This window comes from Phyllostomus discolor, chromosome 9, assembly GCF_004126475.2.
Source record: "Phyllostomus discolor isolate MPI-MPIP mPhyDis1 chromosome 9, mPhyDis1.pri.v3, whole genome shotgun sequence".
In the NCBI taxonomy this organism is placed as follows: domain Eukaryota; kingdom Metazoa; phylum Chordata; class Mammalia; order Chiroptera; family Phyllostomidae; genus Phyllostomus; species Phyllostomus discolor.
Window position 1 is genome coordinate 10,596,807 of NC_040911.2, and position 14,239 is coordinate 10,611,045.

The following is a 14,239-nucleotide window of genomic DNA, read 5'->3' on the forward strand; positions in this document are numbered from 1 at the left end:
CCCCTGTTGAGTATTATGAATAATGCTATTATGAACATGAATGTACAAATATCTATTCTAGGCCCTGGCCAGGTAGCTCAGTTGGTTAGAGCATTGTCAGAATATACCAAGGTTGTGGGTTCGATTCCCCAGTCAGGACACATGCACAAATCAACCAATAAATGCATAAATAAATGGAACAAATTCCTCTCCTTCTTTTTCTCTCCCTTTCTCCAAATCAATAAATTAAAAAATTTTAAAAAGTGTCTGTTCTAGTTCCTGCTTTCAATTTTTTTCAGTGAAATTGGGTGGAACTCCACTCAGAAGTGCGATTGACAGATCATGCTTAGGTTTTTGTCTACATTAGAAATGACAGTTTGGATAGAAAACAATTTTGAATATAAAACTATAGTTGAAAAATAAAATTTAAATGTATATAAAATTAGAAACATGCAAACATTTGAATATAAACTTCCACAGTAGCACTGAGTCCAAAAGATATCACAATGGCACCCTGACTGGGGTGGCTCAGTTGGTTTGGTATCACCCCACAAAGTGAAAGGTGACCAGTTCAATGCCCAGTCAGGTTACCTGCTTGGCTGTGGGTTTGGTGCCCAGTTGGGGCACATACAAGAGGCAATCGATCTTCTATAACTCGCTGAGGTATAATTTACGTTTTAATCTCTTTTCTCTATGTGTGTAAGCCTCCACAATAAATAAATTATATATTTTTTAAAAAGAGTACTTTGGGGAGCTCTAAAAATTATGCTTGGAGAATGTTATAAAATTGGGTATCATACAAATTAAATTCAGATTCAAAACTCTTGTAATTTTTAGCCTTTCAAAAAGCCTGTCATCCTGGGAAAATTCCAAAGCTTACCAAAAGTAGAAATATAAGTCCACAAATCCCCATGCATCAAGGTCAGCCCTGCAGGGCTGCTATCCTTGGAAAACTATGCTCTGTTGTTACAACTTCATCTCTAACCTGACCGCATCATTTTTGGATGGTGCCTAATTCCTGGAGCTACAGAGGGATAGCAGGTGTGTACCAAGGGATGCTTGCTTGTTTTCTTCCATCAGTTCAGAAAACCTTTAAAGATTCCTAAGCTGGATGTCTTTAAAACTCACTCCCTTAACTTACCCTGCAGCAGGGGGTGAGCTCCTGACACTGGAGTGAAGACCCTTCCTGGAAGCATCCTGAAAACCTTATTGGAAGCATCTGGTGGTTAATGGGGGCTAATTGGTGTGGTCAGGACATAGAAGATACGCATTTTTTAGGGATGAAGGGGTCAAAGGAGAAAGTACAATAAAAATTAACAAGTAGATGTCCATAAAATTGCTGCCCACTGTAAATGCAGACTAAAGCTATTAGGCTGCAGCAGGGTTGCAGGAGCCACTTTGGAGAAAGAAGGGAGTTCCCTAGGACCATGCATCCCACTCGGAGAGCAGAGGGTGGGTCTGATGGCGCTGGGTTCTTCGCTGACCCACACTTCCATCAAAGGCAATGGAGGAACCCCCGGGCAGCCAACGCTGAGGCTAACAAGTCTGGGGTAGGCAGAACCGGCTTCAGAAAACGAGCGCATGATTTCTGTGGAGTGTTTGGGAAGGAGAGCAAAGCAGTTTGACACCTTCCAAACATCTGGGACACAATATTGTAGAAACACTCCCGATAACCGGCTATAAGAATGGGGGGAAAATGTACACTTGTGCTAATTAACAGCTTATGCAATTAGGCAAGTCACTTCACTTGTCTCCTCACCTATAAAATAGAGTTCCTTGCAGCTATTCATGAAATCAGCCACTACTGTGTGCAACACATATTCTGCATGCCAATAGAAGAATTCTCATTCTCATGCAGCTTAGATTCTAGTGAAGGTACAATAGATGAGTGGCAAACAAGTAGACCAATAATGATAAAATAGTTTTGGAGAGTGGGAGGTGCTATGAGAAAAAGAAAATGGCAATAAGTGTCACGTGACCTTTACGGGGGTGGGCATTTCAGGCAGTGAGAATGGTCTGCAAAGGTCCTGAGGCGGCAAGGGCCCTGGAGGATTTAAGGAAGAAGGAAAAGGCCAAAGTGGCTGTAGCTCCGTGAGCCAGTTGGGGCAGACTGGAGAGTAGCCAGAAGCATTCAGTGAGGCTCTTTGAGAAGTGGGGATGGGGTGAGTCTCACAGAGCAGTGCACAGAGTTTGAATCTTATCCCACGTGTAACAATAGGCCTGTGGAGGGTATTATGCAGGGAGTGGCATGGTCTGATTTATATTTTTGAAAGGTTATCTGGCTGCCGAGTGGAAAGTGGAGAGTGGGGAGCTAAGCGTAGCAGGCAGGAGACCAGTCAGAGGCTAATTCAGGAATCCGTCCAGGCAAGATGGGGCGATGGCCTACAATGCGGTGGACACAGAGAAGAGTGTCCAGATGTGAGACATACCCCAGAAAGACAGCCAGAGGGGTGCACCGAATGTGGGTGGTGTGGAGAAGGGAGCATTATAATAACACGGACCTCATAGGGTGCCGTGAAAATGAAATGAGAATTGGCTCCCGGATGATTTTTTTTAATAGTAAAAGTGGAGAGAAGCATCTTGAAGATGGCCAGACTGTGGGTGGGGGTCAGGCCCAGGCTGTCGCAAAGTGCACACCCCTGGATTTGTCTTCTTAGCGCTGTAAGAGGATTGACTGGCTCCCAACTATCGTCCCCTCGAGATACATGTCTCTTGTGCTTCCCCTGGACACTCTGCATTAAATTAGTTTAATTAGAAAACACATAAAGAAGAATTGTCTTAATACAGCTATGCTCCTAGCAACTCAAGGTTAAAAAAGCCCATTTTCTTGACAGGAACCTTACTTTCTCCTTTTATTTACATTATTCTGAGATAAGGATGCAAATGTTCCTCTCTCTCTCTCTCTCTCTCTCTGTCTCTCTCTCTGGCAAAAAGGTAGACAAACATCTCTTATCCAATAGACCATGTTAGTTTTAATAATACTACTTTCTGATTTCTTTCCTCTTAAATGGTATGCTACTAAATATTTTAAAGCCATTCATGGGGGCAGGAGGGAGAATGCCTGGATTTTTCGGGTCCGTCAGCTTCTGTGGGAGGAACCATCCCATGAGGGTGGACTGCAAGCTGTTCATGAGACGCCGCTGAGCTCGGAGCTGGAAGAGGGGCTAACTAACCATCGACTCCCACGGCCAGTCGGGAAGAATATCAGTTGTTTGCCAATGGGCCATGCAAATCTATCGCCAAAGGATCCTGTTTTTCTTACACAGAGGCTACTTGGATTTTGGCATCAGCGGCAAAAGCAAGCTCAGGGCTATGGGAGTCGGGTTGGTGAGTGATTGGGGAGTCATAAGAAGGGTAACTTCATTGTTTCTGTACAAGAAATGCATTCCTCCAGGTCCACATGCAGACTTACTCTGAGTGCCAGCATGGGACATCCCAGCGTAGGACCCAGGTAGCTCAGCTCGGCATGGTGAGGTCACAGCGTGGCCGAGGGAGAGTTGGGGGGTCCACGACCTGCCCCAGAGGCTCTGTCCATCTTGGGCTAAACTGTTATAGTCTCTCTGGGCCCCCATTTCCACATCGATAAAGAAAAGGTGGGACCTAGAAGTGAGAGACCCCACACCACAATCACCACGTTTCCCCCTGCTAAGCCTTAAACACGTGATTCCCTAAAATAACAGAAAACTAAGTTAAGATTAGTTTTGTGGTGTTGTTCCCCAAAGTGTCGTAATTGGGAAGCCATGAGAATATCAAAGGAGGAGATGCCTCTTGCTCATCACTGGCCACTCTGCCGTGAGCTGTGGCCCCTGCCCTTACACAAAAGGAAGTCTCTCAAACAGAGCTCGACGCTGGGAAACACAACAGCTTCCAGGTGCCCTTGGTCTCATCTCATAATCAGATGAGAGGTCTGTTTCCACGCGCTCATCCGAGAGCGTTCTCCGCTCAGCCAGAGATGCCTGCCTAGGCCATCTTCCCACTGGTTTGTGTATTTCAGCCACACTCATGTGATGGGGTTCTCATTCGCTGCAGTCTCCTTATATCAACACTTCAACTGAGGCTGAAAATACCAGAGAACATTCAGGTTGTCACACAGACTCATAAACTGGCACATAGGAAACATGTTTATCCTTTGGGCCAGCTTTATAAATGTGACCAAGGATATTCATTATTAGTTGTCTATACGTAAACATGGCATTTCTGATCAGCATCTCGAGAATATTTTCTTGATATAGCTTCTGTGGTGCTTCAAGTAGGAAAATATTTCATTGCCTTGGAAGACGGTGTAGTGAGAGATGACCAGGCACAGTGTGTTTTATCCCTGAGTTTTAAAGGGAGAGTTGAGTTATTGTTTCTTTTTCTGCAACCATTATCAGCTATGTATGTATCTTGCCAATGGCATACAATACACAGTATAGTATAAGGGGAGAATTCATAGCATCCAAGGCAGACAAACTAAATGACACACATAGGGGCTTCCAAATATATGGTTTACAAACCACTGACAGTGAATTGAAACTCTGGGAAGAGAGAGAGAATTCCCTAAACTTTGTAAGACAGCCTTGGGCAATTAAACAGTACTCAATTTGTCTTAAAGCATACCTGCCACAATCATAGTTGGCCAGATAAACTATAGACTGCCCATCACACTTTGTCTAACACATCACTCAACACCTAACCCATATTATTCCTGTATCTTTTGACACCCACATTTTCTTACTCTATCTCCTAGTTCTCTTACAGCCACAGAAGAATTAACAGTGTGGATTATACCACACTGGGAGGTCATGCACACAGTGGTTAGATGGGTGCTTTCCTGGAAAAACACCTGGGTTCAAGCCCTGGCTCCACCCGAAACCAGCTGTGCAACCTTTGGCAAATGACCTAACCTCTCTGTGTCTCCGACGCCTGATTACCTGAGTCCAGATACCAGTGTCTACCTCACAGGGTTATTGTGAGGACTAACGAGGTAATTCACATGAAGTACTGGGAAGAGTGCCCGCTGGCACCGTTCGTATTCTACAAAGAATAACTGTTAAGTGTTGCTGACATTTGTTGAACGTCAGCATGTGTGTGTATAATGATTACAGGAGCTGTGTTTTGCTTTGGCTAGAACTGAGGTTCAGCTGCTTCTCCTGGGTGAGCACGGGTCACTAGTAGGCGGCAATGGCCCTGTGGGGTGGGCTGAGAGCGGTGGACCTACTCCAGGATCCAAGTACATCTACTAAAGGGATGGGCTACATGCAGGCGGTCAAGCCATTTCATACCCTTTATGAAGCGACATCCCACAGGCCCTCCAATGGACATTTTTTCACCCAAACCCAAAACATCACCTCAAGGCTGGGATCAAAGGGCATGAACTCACTTTGTGACCATGGCCCCTGCCCACCCAGTCAGTGCTCAGGGAACTCTATAGATGCCCACTTCTCTCAAGAACGTCGTTGTGGACGAAGCAGTCCGCCCAGAACACGTCCAGAAATGGGACCTCCTGCGTCCATCCAAGAGGAAAGAGCCGCTTTGTGCTACGATGACGCCACCCAATCCCCGCTTACTTTCAGATTTTGTTTTGTTGGGACTAGCCAGTCTCTGTCTGCTTCCTCCCCAAAACCTCTCTCCCAACTTTAATCATCTGCCTTGTTCTCCCCTCTCTTAGAACACCACCCCCCACACCCCATGCCCCAATCTCCCTCCTCTCCTGCCCGGCTCACTGGAAACGTCTCTCTGGACCAGGCCTGGGCGGAAGGGGCTCGGGCTGTGTCTCAGTTCAGCCCCCGTGGGCGTGAGTGGGAGAGGGGGGTTTTCTTTGATCCACCTAATGAATTAATGAATTAAACAGAGGCGGGGTTCAGAAGCCAGGCTCCTTACTTTGGCCGGAGCTGCACTGATTGAGCGCCGGCGCAACCGCTGGAAACTTGCCGCTCGGTGCTGGAAGAATTAGGGACAAGGGCGAGTCCATTCATCTTCCCTAATCGAGTTCTTGGGAAACACACATGTAGATTAGCCCCTAACAATGACCCCCGGCTGATTGCTTGGAGTACCCTCCACGGCTCCCACAATGGTACTGACTAGCTCTTTATGTGGCTCACAAAGGAAGCCCCAGCCTCCCCTTGGCCCGCTTGGCCCTGTCCCCCCTCCCCAGTCCCCTCACCAGGGGCTGTTGAAGTCTTCTCTGCATTCCCCCTGTCTGCACCCCACCCCGGACTCTGAAATAAACAATAAATAAAAGCTCACCTCACCTGGACCTATTGGGGAGAGCTGGGCAGTTCCAGGGGGAATTAACTTTGGAAAACAAGGCCCTAAGCCCCTTAGCGTGTGGGCAGCAGCTTAAGGGAACGCTCGCTGCCGATCTTCGCTTAGTGGTAATTATAGAGATCAATTTAATATTGGGCCAGTGTACCTAAAAAGGGTTCTCGGTCAGAGAGGAAACAGCAAACACCCATTAATTGTCCTGAAGGCTGCCCTCCGGTCGCCCAGGCGTCTGCATTCCAGCTACCTGGACAAGGTAACTGGTACGCGGGCCTCGGTGGGGTGCCCCCAGGCCGATGGGGCAGCACCTGTGCCAGACTGGGAAGTGTGAGCAGAGCCTGGGGAAGCAGGCTGCTTCGCCTGGATTCTGGTGGGGACCCCTTCAGTCCTCCTAGATGCCCACGGGCCTCTCTCTCTATGGCTTCTGACTTCATTTCTCTCTACCACAGCCTCTTAGAAGGAGGGATGCACTCTCAGGGAAGAACCAAAGACACCTGTAGGCCAAGCTGGGCTTTGATGCTTTTGAACACATCACCCTCTGCAACAATGACTACAAATGCGCTGCAGCCAGAAGACAGGAGGAGACGGGGAGTCAGCAGGTCCGAGTTCTAGTCCTGACCCCTCCACCTCACAGCTGTCTGTGTCACGTTGGGGCTCAGCTTGCTCTTCCGAGAAGTGAGGGCGAATGCATTTATCCTGCTCACCTTACAGGGGTGTGGGGGCCAAGTGCTGGGAAGGATGTCAAAGGATTCTGAACATTATACAGTGAGCTGCAAGCACTAGGAAGCACGTACTGATGTTCATTCATTTACCTTGATTTAGCAGCTCAGTGTCTGTCTGCTTGAAACTCTCGTGCTGGCTGTTTTCACTTACCTCTCTATGGCTGTGTTAAAAATAAAGCAATTCGAGTAATTGCCTCCCCTCCCTTTGCCCATGTAACAATCCTTAGCATAGTTACATGTCCTTGTCAATGTCCTTCTCACGTCAGGATAAAGGTGGAGGGTCCAAAGACAGGTGGTTTTCTCTTCTTCTATCTTGTCTTCCAGGCTGGACCTTAAGCTCCCCAAGGCCAGTGGCCCTGGCCTTTCCTTTCCTTTGTGGGGCTGACAGGGCTGGACCCTCAGAAAGAACGCAATGAGCGCTTGTCTGAAAGCAAAGAGTAACAAACAAACGGAGGGGAGAGGAAGAGGGGAGCCCCAGCGTGGAGATCCAGGTGCCTGCTGCAAAGAGGTTAACGAATCTCTGGGTCCTCTCCTGTAGGTCCTAGGCTTTTCCGGAAGCATTTAAGTTCAGCAAAGGCCGAGCTCCCCTCTCGGTGGGGTCTCAGATGTGAGAAATGCCAGTGGTCACAGCACTGGGAGATGTGTGTGTAGGGGGGGACACTCCCCTCCCCGCAGAAATCATCTTTGCCCTTGGCCTGTGAGTCACTCTGGACCACGGAAGCCTCGATGGCCCACCCGCCTCCAAAGGGGAAAGAAATGCAAGCGCCCCCCAGAGAAGCCGGAGGCCTTCGGCGACCCCCAAGGTCCTTCCCCACTGGGCCAGAGGTCGGGTCATCTCCTCCGCCTGGAGAATCGGTTGGTGGGGAGGGTTCCCGCAGAACACAGTCCGAGAGAGTGAGGAACCCCGGTGGGTCTCCCTCCGGACCTGGGCCGGGCAGCGCGTCCGACTCCGGGCCTCCCAGCCTCCCGCTGGGCCGCTAGGCCACTGCAGTCCCGGGGCCAGCGGGCACAGATGGCCCCAGCGCCTCCTGGGGCGGGCCCTGGAGTGAGGGAGCCAGCCGGCGCGCCGGGCCGAGGGGACGGACAAGAGTAGTTAAAGCACAAGGACAAACAAAACAAACCCGAAGTCGGGTGGGACTCCGGAGCCCAAAGGGAATCAGTGCCCGAACAGGTAAAAAGGGGGCCGATACGGGAAAAATCAAACAGAAACGATGCGGGGAACTGAATTCCAGCGCCGTGAAGCCAAGAAGTGTTTCGAAGGGGCGCCCCGGACGCTAAGCCCCGCGAAGGACGAGAGTCTAAGGGCCGAGGCGAGTCCGGGGGGGGGGGGGGGGGGGAGTGAAGGGGCAGGTGAGCCCCAGGAGGGAGGCAAGTCGGGGGCCGGGGAGGGAGATGAGCCCAAGGGCGTCAGCCCCGGTGAGTCAGGACTGGGGGGCGCCGACTCCCAGACCCGGGTCCCCAGGCCTGTCCCCCGGTGTTCAGCGTGTTGGGAGCGGATCGGCAGGTGGAAGGTGGCAGGTTCCGCGTGCTGCCCTCGCCCGGGGTCTGGGCCCGGGAAAGATCCGCCCCGCCGCGGGGGTGGGGGGAGGGGCTGGGTCCCGAGCCAGAGGGGAGGAGCCGGGTCCGCGGGCTCGCAGGCTCCTGCGCCCTGAGACCCAGCTCCCGGGAGTCGCACCTTCCAACTCCGGCGGCGACCCAGGCGGCCGCGATCCGAGCGCTCGCCCACTTCCAACGCGCGAAGCTCCGCCGGCGCTGCCCGCCGAGCTTGACCTTGGACCCATAGCTCCCGGACTGGACGGCCGCACGCGGGAAACACCGACTTCGAGTTTCCTCTCTGTCTCCAAAGCAGACGGCGCCGCTGAGAGCGCGGGTGGCGCCCCCGGCTTCCCGGGCTCCCCATGCACCTGCCCGGCTGCGCCCCCGCCATGGCCGACGGCAGCTTCTCCATCGCCGGCCACCTGCTCCGCAGCCCCGGCGGGAGCACCTCGCGGCTGCACAGCATCGAAGCCATCCTGGGATTTACCAAGGACGACAGGATCCTCGGCTCCTTCCCGACGGAGCCGGGGGTCCGGGGCGCCAAGGAGCGCGACAGGAGACCTGGGGCACGGACCGCCTGTCCTAAGGCGCCCGGGGGAGGCTCAGAGCCCTCCCCACCGCCCGCCCCGGCTCCGGCTCCTGAGTACGGAGGTGAGTACCACCCAGGCAGCTCCAGGGGGCCCGAACTTAGGAACGCTGCAAGAGGAGAGAGACCCTGCCTTAATTTTTATCAAGGCGCCGGGGCGCGGGGTTGGGCGCCCTAAGTGTAGCCGGAGCGCCCAACTTGCGATCAGAGGAAACTTAGGGGCTCCTCGCAGCCCTCACCCCTACCCCCAAACCCCGGCCAGGCCCTCTCGGAGTCAGAGTCCGGTTGCCAGTGCCCATGGGTGGGCGGGTGGGCCCAGGAATACTCCAGGGAGTGTCTCTGACCTTCTGCGGCCCCGTCGTCCCAGCCCCTCGCCCCTACTGCCCCAAGGAGACAGGGGAGGCGCGGCCAAACGCAGGGCTGCCGGTCGGGCCCACTGCCGGGGATGCTAAGCTGTCGGAGGAGGAGCCACCCAAAAAGAAGCACCGGCGAAACCGCACGACCTTCACCACGTACCAGCTGCACGAGCTGGAACGCGCCTTCGAGAAGTCCCACTACCCCGACGTGTACAGCCGGGAGGAGCTGGCGGGCAAGGTCAACCTCCCCGAGGTTCGGGTCCAGGTAAAGAGCCCAGACCCGGCCCCTGGGGGGCCCTACCCCAAGCTGCAGCCCATGCTCCCTCGAATCCCCGCGAGCCCATGCGTTTATGATGACACTTTCCCCGCTGGCCTTCCTCTACCTGGCTGGCCCAGAGCCCCAAAGGGGCGTCACAGAACTTCCGTGTGCCCCACGCACCGGCCTTTGGGCACTCGGTTCCAGGAGGGCAGCTTTCTCCTCCCTTTTGGGGTCTCCGTCTTCTGAGCTAAAGACAGGAATTGGATGTGGCAGGCAAGGCCAAGAGGTGACCGCTCATTAGAGGCAGCCAGGATGGGTGTGTGTGTGTGTGTGTGTGTGTGTGTTGCAGGGGGGGAGTGAGTACTGAGGAGAGAGAATGTGGGCACCATTTGAGGGTCACCGGACCCGGGCGCCAAACGCCACCCTAGCCACTAACTGCGGGCACCCTGTTTAAAAGGACAGCCCCGTCTTCCCGGGAGCAAGGAGCCTGGCGCCTCGCCGCTGAGACTTTCCGCGGATTTATTCCAGGACCTGACTTTTGCTTCCCTGGTGCACATCCGCCCAAACTTCCCGCGGCTGCCCAGGCCTTTCTTTTTGCTGGAAGGGGGTTTTCGCTTTAATTAAAGCTGAATTATCTTTAATCCCCGATCATTAAAATATCTGAAAGCCTTAAATATTTGCTAGTCATCTGTAAAAAAATCTGGGAGGATGTCCAAACTGGGAGCGTTTACAGGGGACCGACAGGGAGCCAGCCGCTGGGAACACGCCTCCCTGCCTCTGAAAGGCAGAGGAGCCGAGGCGGGTTTTGCTGTGCGTGTCCGACGAACCAGACTTCCAGGAGGCGAGCTGCTCAGAGCTTTGGGGGCTCTGGGCCTTGTCTTAAAAGCAAGAGGGGACAAGGCCTTGCCTTTGTCTCTTCTGCTTGGTTGGGGGGTTTCAAGTAATGAGTCCACATCATGGTTTTAAAACTAGTTCCCTAATGTGGCCCGGGATGAGCCGGCAAGAACAGGACAGTGGCTCCTCACTGGGGGCGGTAGAGCTGCAGTGATTTCCTTGAAGGGGTGGACATATCAGCACCTGCTTTTCAGGGAGGAAGGCGGCGAAGGGAGACAGGAAGCACACACGGGCGTGAGGGAGAAGGAGGAGAGGCTGACCCTTCCAGGGCACCTGTGCACCCAGTACAGAGGCCCAGCCAGTTCAGGGCCTGGCTTCCTACCTCTGTCCCACCTCCCTCTCTCCCTCTTTACTCGCTCAGGTCTTTGGCTTGTCCTCTACATTGTGAGCTTCTCGAGGACAATGTCTGTGACTTTTCTGGGGCCACAGGGCCAGCACCGGGCCCAGCACATGGCAGGTTCTTCATGAGTGACTATGATGTAATCAGCCGGGGTGGGGGTGCTGGGCAGGGCCTCCAGCTTCGGCATGGGCAGCTGTATCAGAGCTGACGGTCCTGGTCTTTAGCCCTCCTACGTGGGGTGCTGATCTGAAGACCAGCGCTGATATTTGGGGGGATGGCGTGAGATGTGCAGAGAAACGGGAGACGGGAGGGGGGGGGGGGCTCCCTGGCCTGGGCCAGTGCTTCTCTTTTCTCTATTTCCAGTGACTATCCCCTGGTTCTGGGGAAATCGGGGCCTCACGTGTAGATGAGTATTTTGGGGGAAGGAGGCAGGGATACTTATATGTTTTTGTTCTTCCTCCCTGCACCCCCACATCACAGCCTTACACACGCTTGCCCAGCTCGGCTCAGGTGCTAGGTGGGTCTTTTCTCAGCTCTCCTGGAGGTGTCCCTCCCCCCCTTACTGGCTCAAAACTGCCTTCCCCCTTCTGACGTCACAAGGAGTCCCCCATTTCCCTTCATAAATACAACGCTGAAGGCACCAGTTTGGCCAAAGTTCCTCCCAGATGCACCACACGGAGCTGGCCCAATCCTCCCCGCTGATTCCGAGGGTGGTAACTTTGCAGTGGAACCCTAGCTACACCTCCTCTTGCGCTTTTATCGAATCACTGATGGAAGTTTCATCCCTAAGGGACCAGACTCCACTCTGGCGTAGACTTTACAGGTAGAGAGAAAAAGGCTCAGGCTCACTGAATCCACCTTAGGGGAATGGCGGAACTAATTCCATAAGGCAGAAGTAGATGTGATAAACTTAACCTCCAGTCATCATCAAGAGCCATTTCTAAGAAATATCAGAAATCCTAAGTGAATGTCAATTAAACAAAAATGGAAATCTTACCAAGGCAGCAACTCACATATGCTTGGGATAAAACAAACGCACACTTTCCTACTAGTTGTCATAACCCGTAACTCGTGGAGAGGGCTGTATTTGGGCACCTAATAGTGCCAGTTACAGTATTTAGAGTATTTGTTTGCACACGTGTTTCTAATGGAGACAAAAGGTAAGTAAAGCGGAGACAGCCTGAGGCAGGGGCGGCCACTGGGAGCTGGACCGCACGGGGAGGAAGAACTCTAGCGGAAGGGTCAGGGGCGCCCGGCCGACCCGCAGGCCACGGGAATCGGGTGAGAGCTGGATTCGGCGGAAGTCCTGCAGTCTGATTGCGGGTTAACCTCACTTTGAGGGGGTGGGGGAACGATGCAACCCCAGTGGTAGGTGAGATCGACAGGGACGAGGGTGGGAACATGTGGAGGACAAGGATGGGACAAAGAGACCCAGAGGAAACAAGAGAGGAGGGGAAAGGGACACAGAGGAGAACACGGGAGGTGGGGGGCGGTGAAAGAAGCGGGTGGGAAATAGTGGCGCCCCAGTATTACTTGTGGAGGAGGGGCCGAGCTGGCTGGGCTGCAGCCCCACGGCCGCTGTGCTGCCTCCCGCAGGTGTGGTTCCAGAACCGACGGGCCAAGTGGCGGCGGCAGGAGAAGCTGGAGGTGTCGTCCATGAAGCTGCAGGACTCGCCCCTCCTCTCCTTCAGCCGCTCCCCGCCTTCCGCGGCTCTGGCGCCGCTCGGGGCGGGCCCGGGCGGCGGCGGCGGGGGACCGGCGGGGGGCGCCCTGCCCCTGGAGTCCTGGCTGGGGCCGTCGCTGCCGGGCGGCGGCGCCACGGCGCTGCAGAGCCTGCCAGGCTTCGGGCCGCCGGCGCAGAGCCTGCCGGCCAGCTACACGCCGCCGCCCTTCCTGAACTCGCCTCCTCTGGGCCCCGGCCTGCAGCCTCTGGCGCCGCCGCCGCCGCCGCCGCCCGCCTACCCCTGCGGGCCCGGCTTCGGGGACAAGTTCCCGCTGGATGAGGCGGACCCGCGCAACAGCAGCATCGCGGCGCTGCGCCTGAAGGCCAAGGAGCACATCCAGGCCATCGGGAAGCCGTGGCAGACCCTCTAGGAGCACCGGGGACCAAATCGGGGCCTGGGAGCCGACCCCGAGCCGCAAGCGTGCGACCCCTCTCCCTGGGCCCCCCGACTCGGCCACACTTTCCCCGCGCCACCCGAAGCTGCAGCCAGGCTTGGGCCTTGGGTGAGCGTCTGCTTCTGACTCTTCGGGAGGACTGCCCCTGCGACCTGCCGAGGCCCCTTGGCCACCCCACACCCCCCACGGACCCCCAGCCCTGCTGTTGGGGCGGGGGGCGGATGCGGAGAGGCAGTCCCGGCCCACCAGCCACGCGCCTCCCACCCCGGGGGCGCCTGAGCCTCCAGGTTCGGTGGGCCCAACGCGCCGGACCTCGGCCTCCCCAGGAGGGCGATGTGGCAACCCCAGATAAGGACGAGTGGAAGGAAGGAGAGGCGGGGAAATAGAGTTTGAAGAACTGTTTGTATACGTAGTTTTAAAGATTGTGGGAGGAAATTAAAGATTTACTTGTTTGGGTTTGACTCTAGCTAAGCGCGCTCAGGACTGCGGTGCGGGAGGAAGGTGTGCGTGCGAATGGGGTACGGGGCAGGGTGTGTCAAGGAAAGCGGAGGAGCGCGCGGAGCCCGGCTCCCTCGAGGTGTCCTCCTGGGGGCGCTGTGCTGCGGCGTATCTGTGTCCGTATCTTGGACACTGTGTCCCCATTACGAACTCTGCCGGCGTCTGGAACCAGAGGCGCCCCTTCCCTGGCGCTGAGGGGCGCGTGCGCTTGTCTGGCATTCGGGGTGTTTGGAGCCTAAGGCTCAGCTGCCTGTGCTACATCACCACAGTCTGGCTGAGGCTGCTTGCTGCTTTGAAAGACTGACCCCAACGGGAAGCGTCTACACCACCTTCCCAGGATGAGAGCTGCACATCGCGAAGTCCCTAGCGGCCCCGCCTCCCTCTTTCCAGGCACGGAGGCCCTGGCCCCTCTCAGATCATTGTCCAGGTCACCAGGTCGTTGCCGGGCCCTGCTAACCAGGGTTGATGACGTTGGTCCTCCGAATTCTCAGAGCGACTTTTCTGAGCCCCGCGCCTCTCTCTCGCCCCCTCCCCCAACTCGCTCCACACCCGCAACTCAGAGGCTCCCTTTAACCCACGAAGGGTTAGCCGCGGCGCTCCAGGAGTGTGTGCTGAGCAGCCTGTGTCCCACAGGAGGGCACATCCTCGCGGGGCATCGTGGACAGGACCTGCAGTTCCCTGGTCCTGCTTTGGGGTGGGGAAGCAATC

The 14,239-nt window shown here is 54.9% G+C and overlaps 1 protein-coding gene across 1 annotated transcript; it reads left to right on the top strand.

Annotated features, from left to right (window-relative positions):
- The first annotated feature begins 8,431 nt into the window (after positions 1-8,431).
- RAX (retina and anterior neural fold homeobox) lies at positions 8,432-13,499 on the top strand. Its single transcript, XM_028523699.2, has 3 exons — positions 8,432-9,131; positions 9,434-9,687; positions 12,512-13,499. Exons 1-3 carry the CDS (start codon positions 8,843-8,845, stop codon positions 13,007-13,009), a joined length of 1,041 nt encoding a protein of 346 aa, XP_028379500.1. The 5' UTR covers positions 8,432-8,842; the 3' UTR covers positions 13,010-13,499.
- The last annotated feature ends 740 nt before the right edge of the window (positions 13,500-14,239 follow it).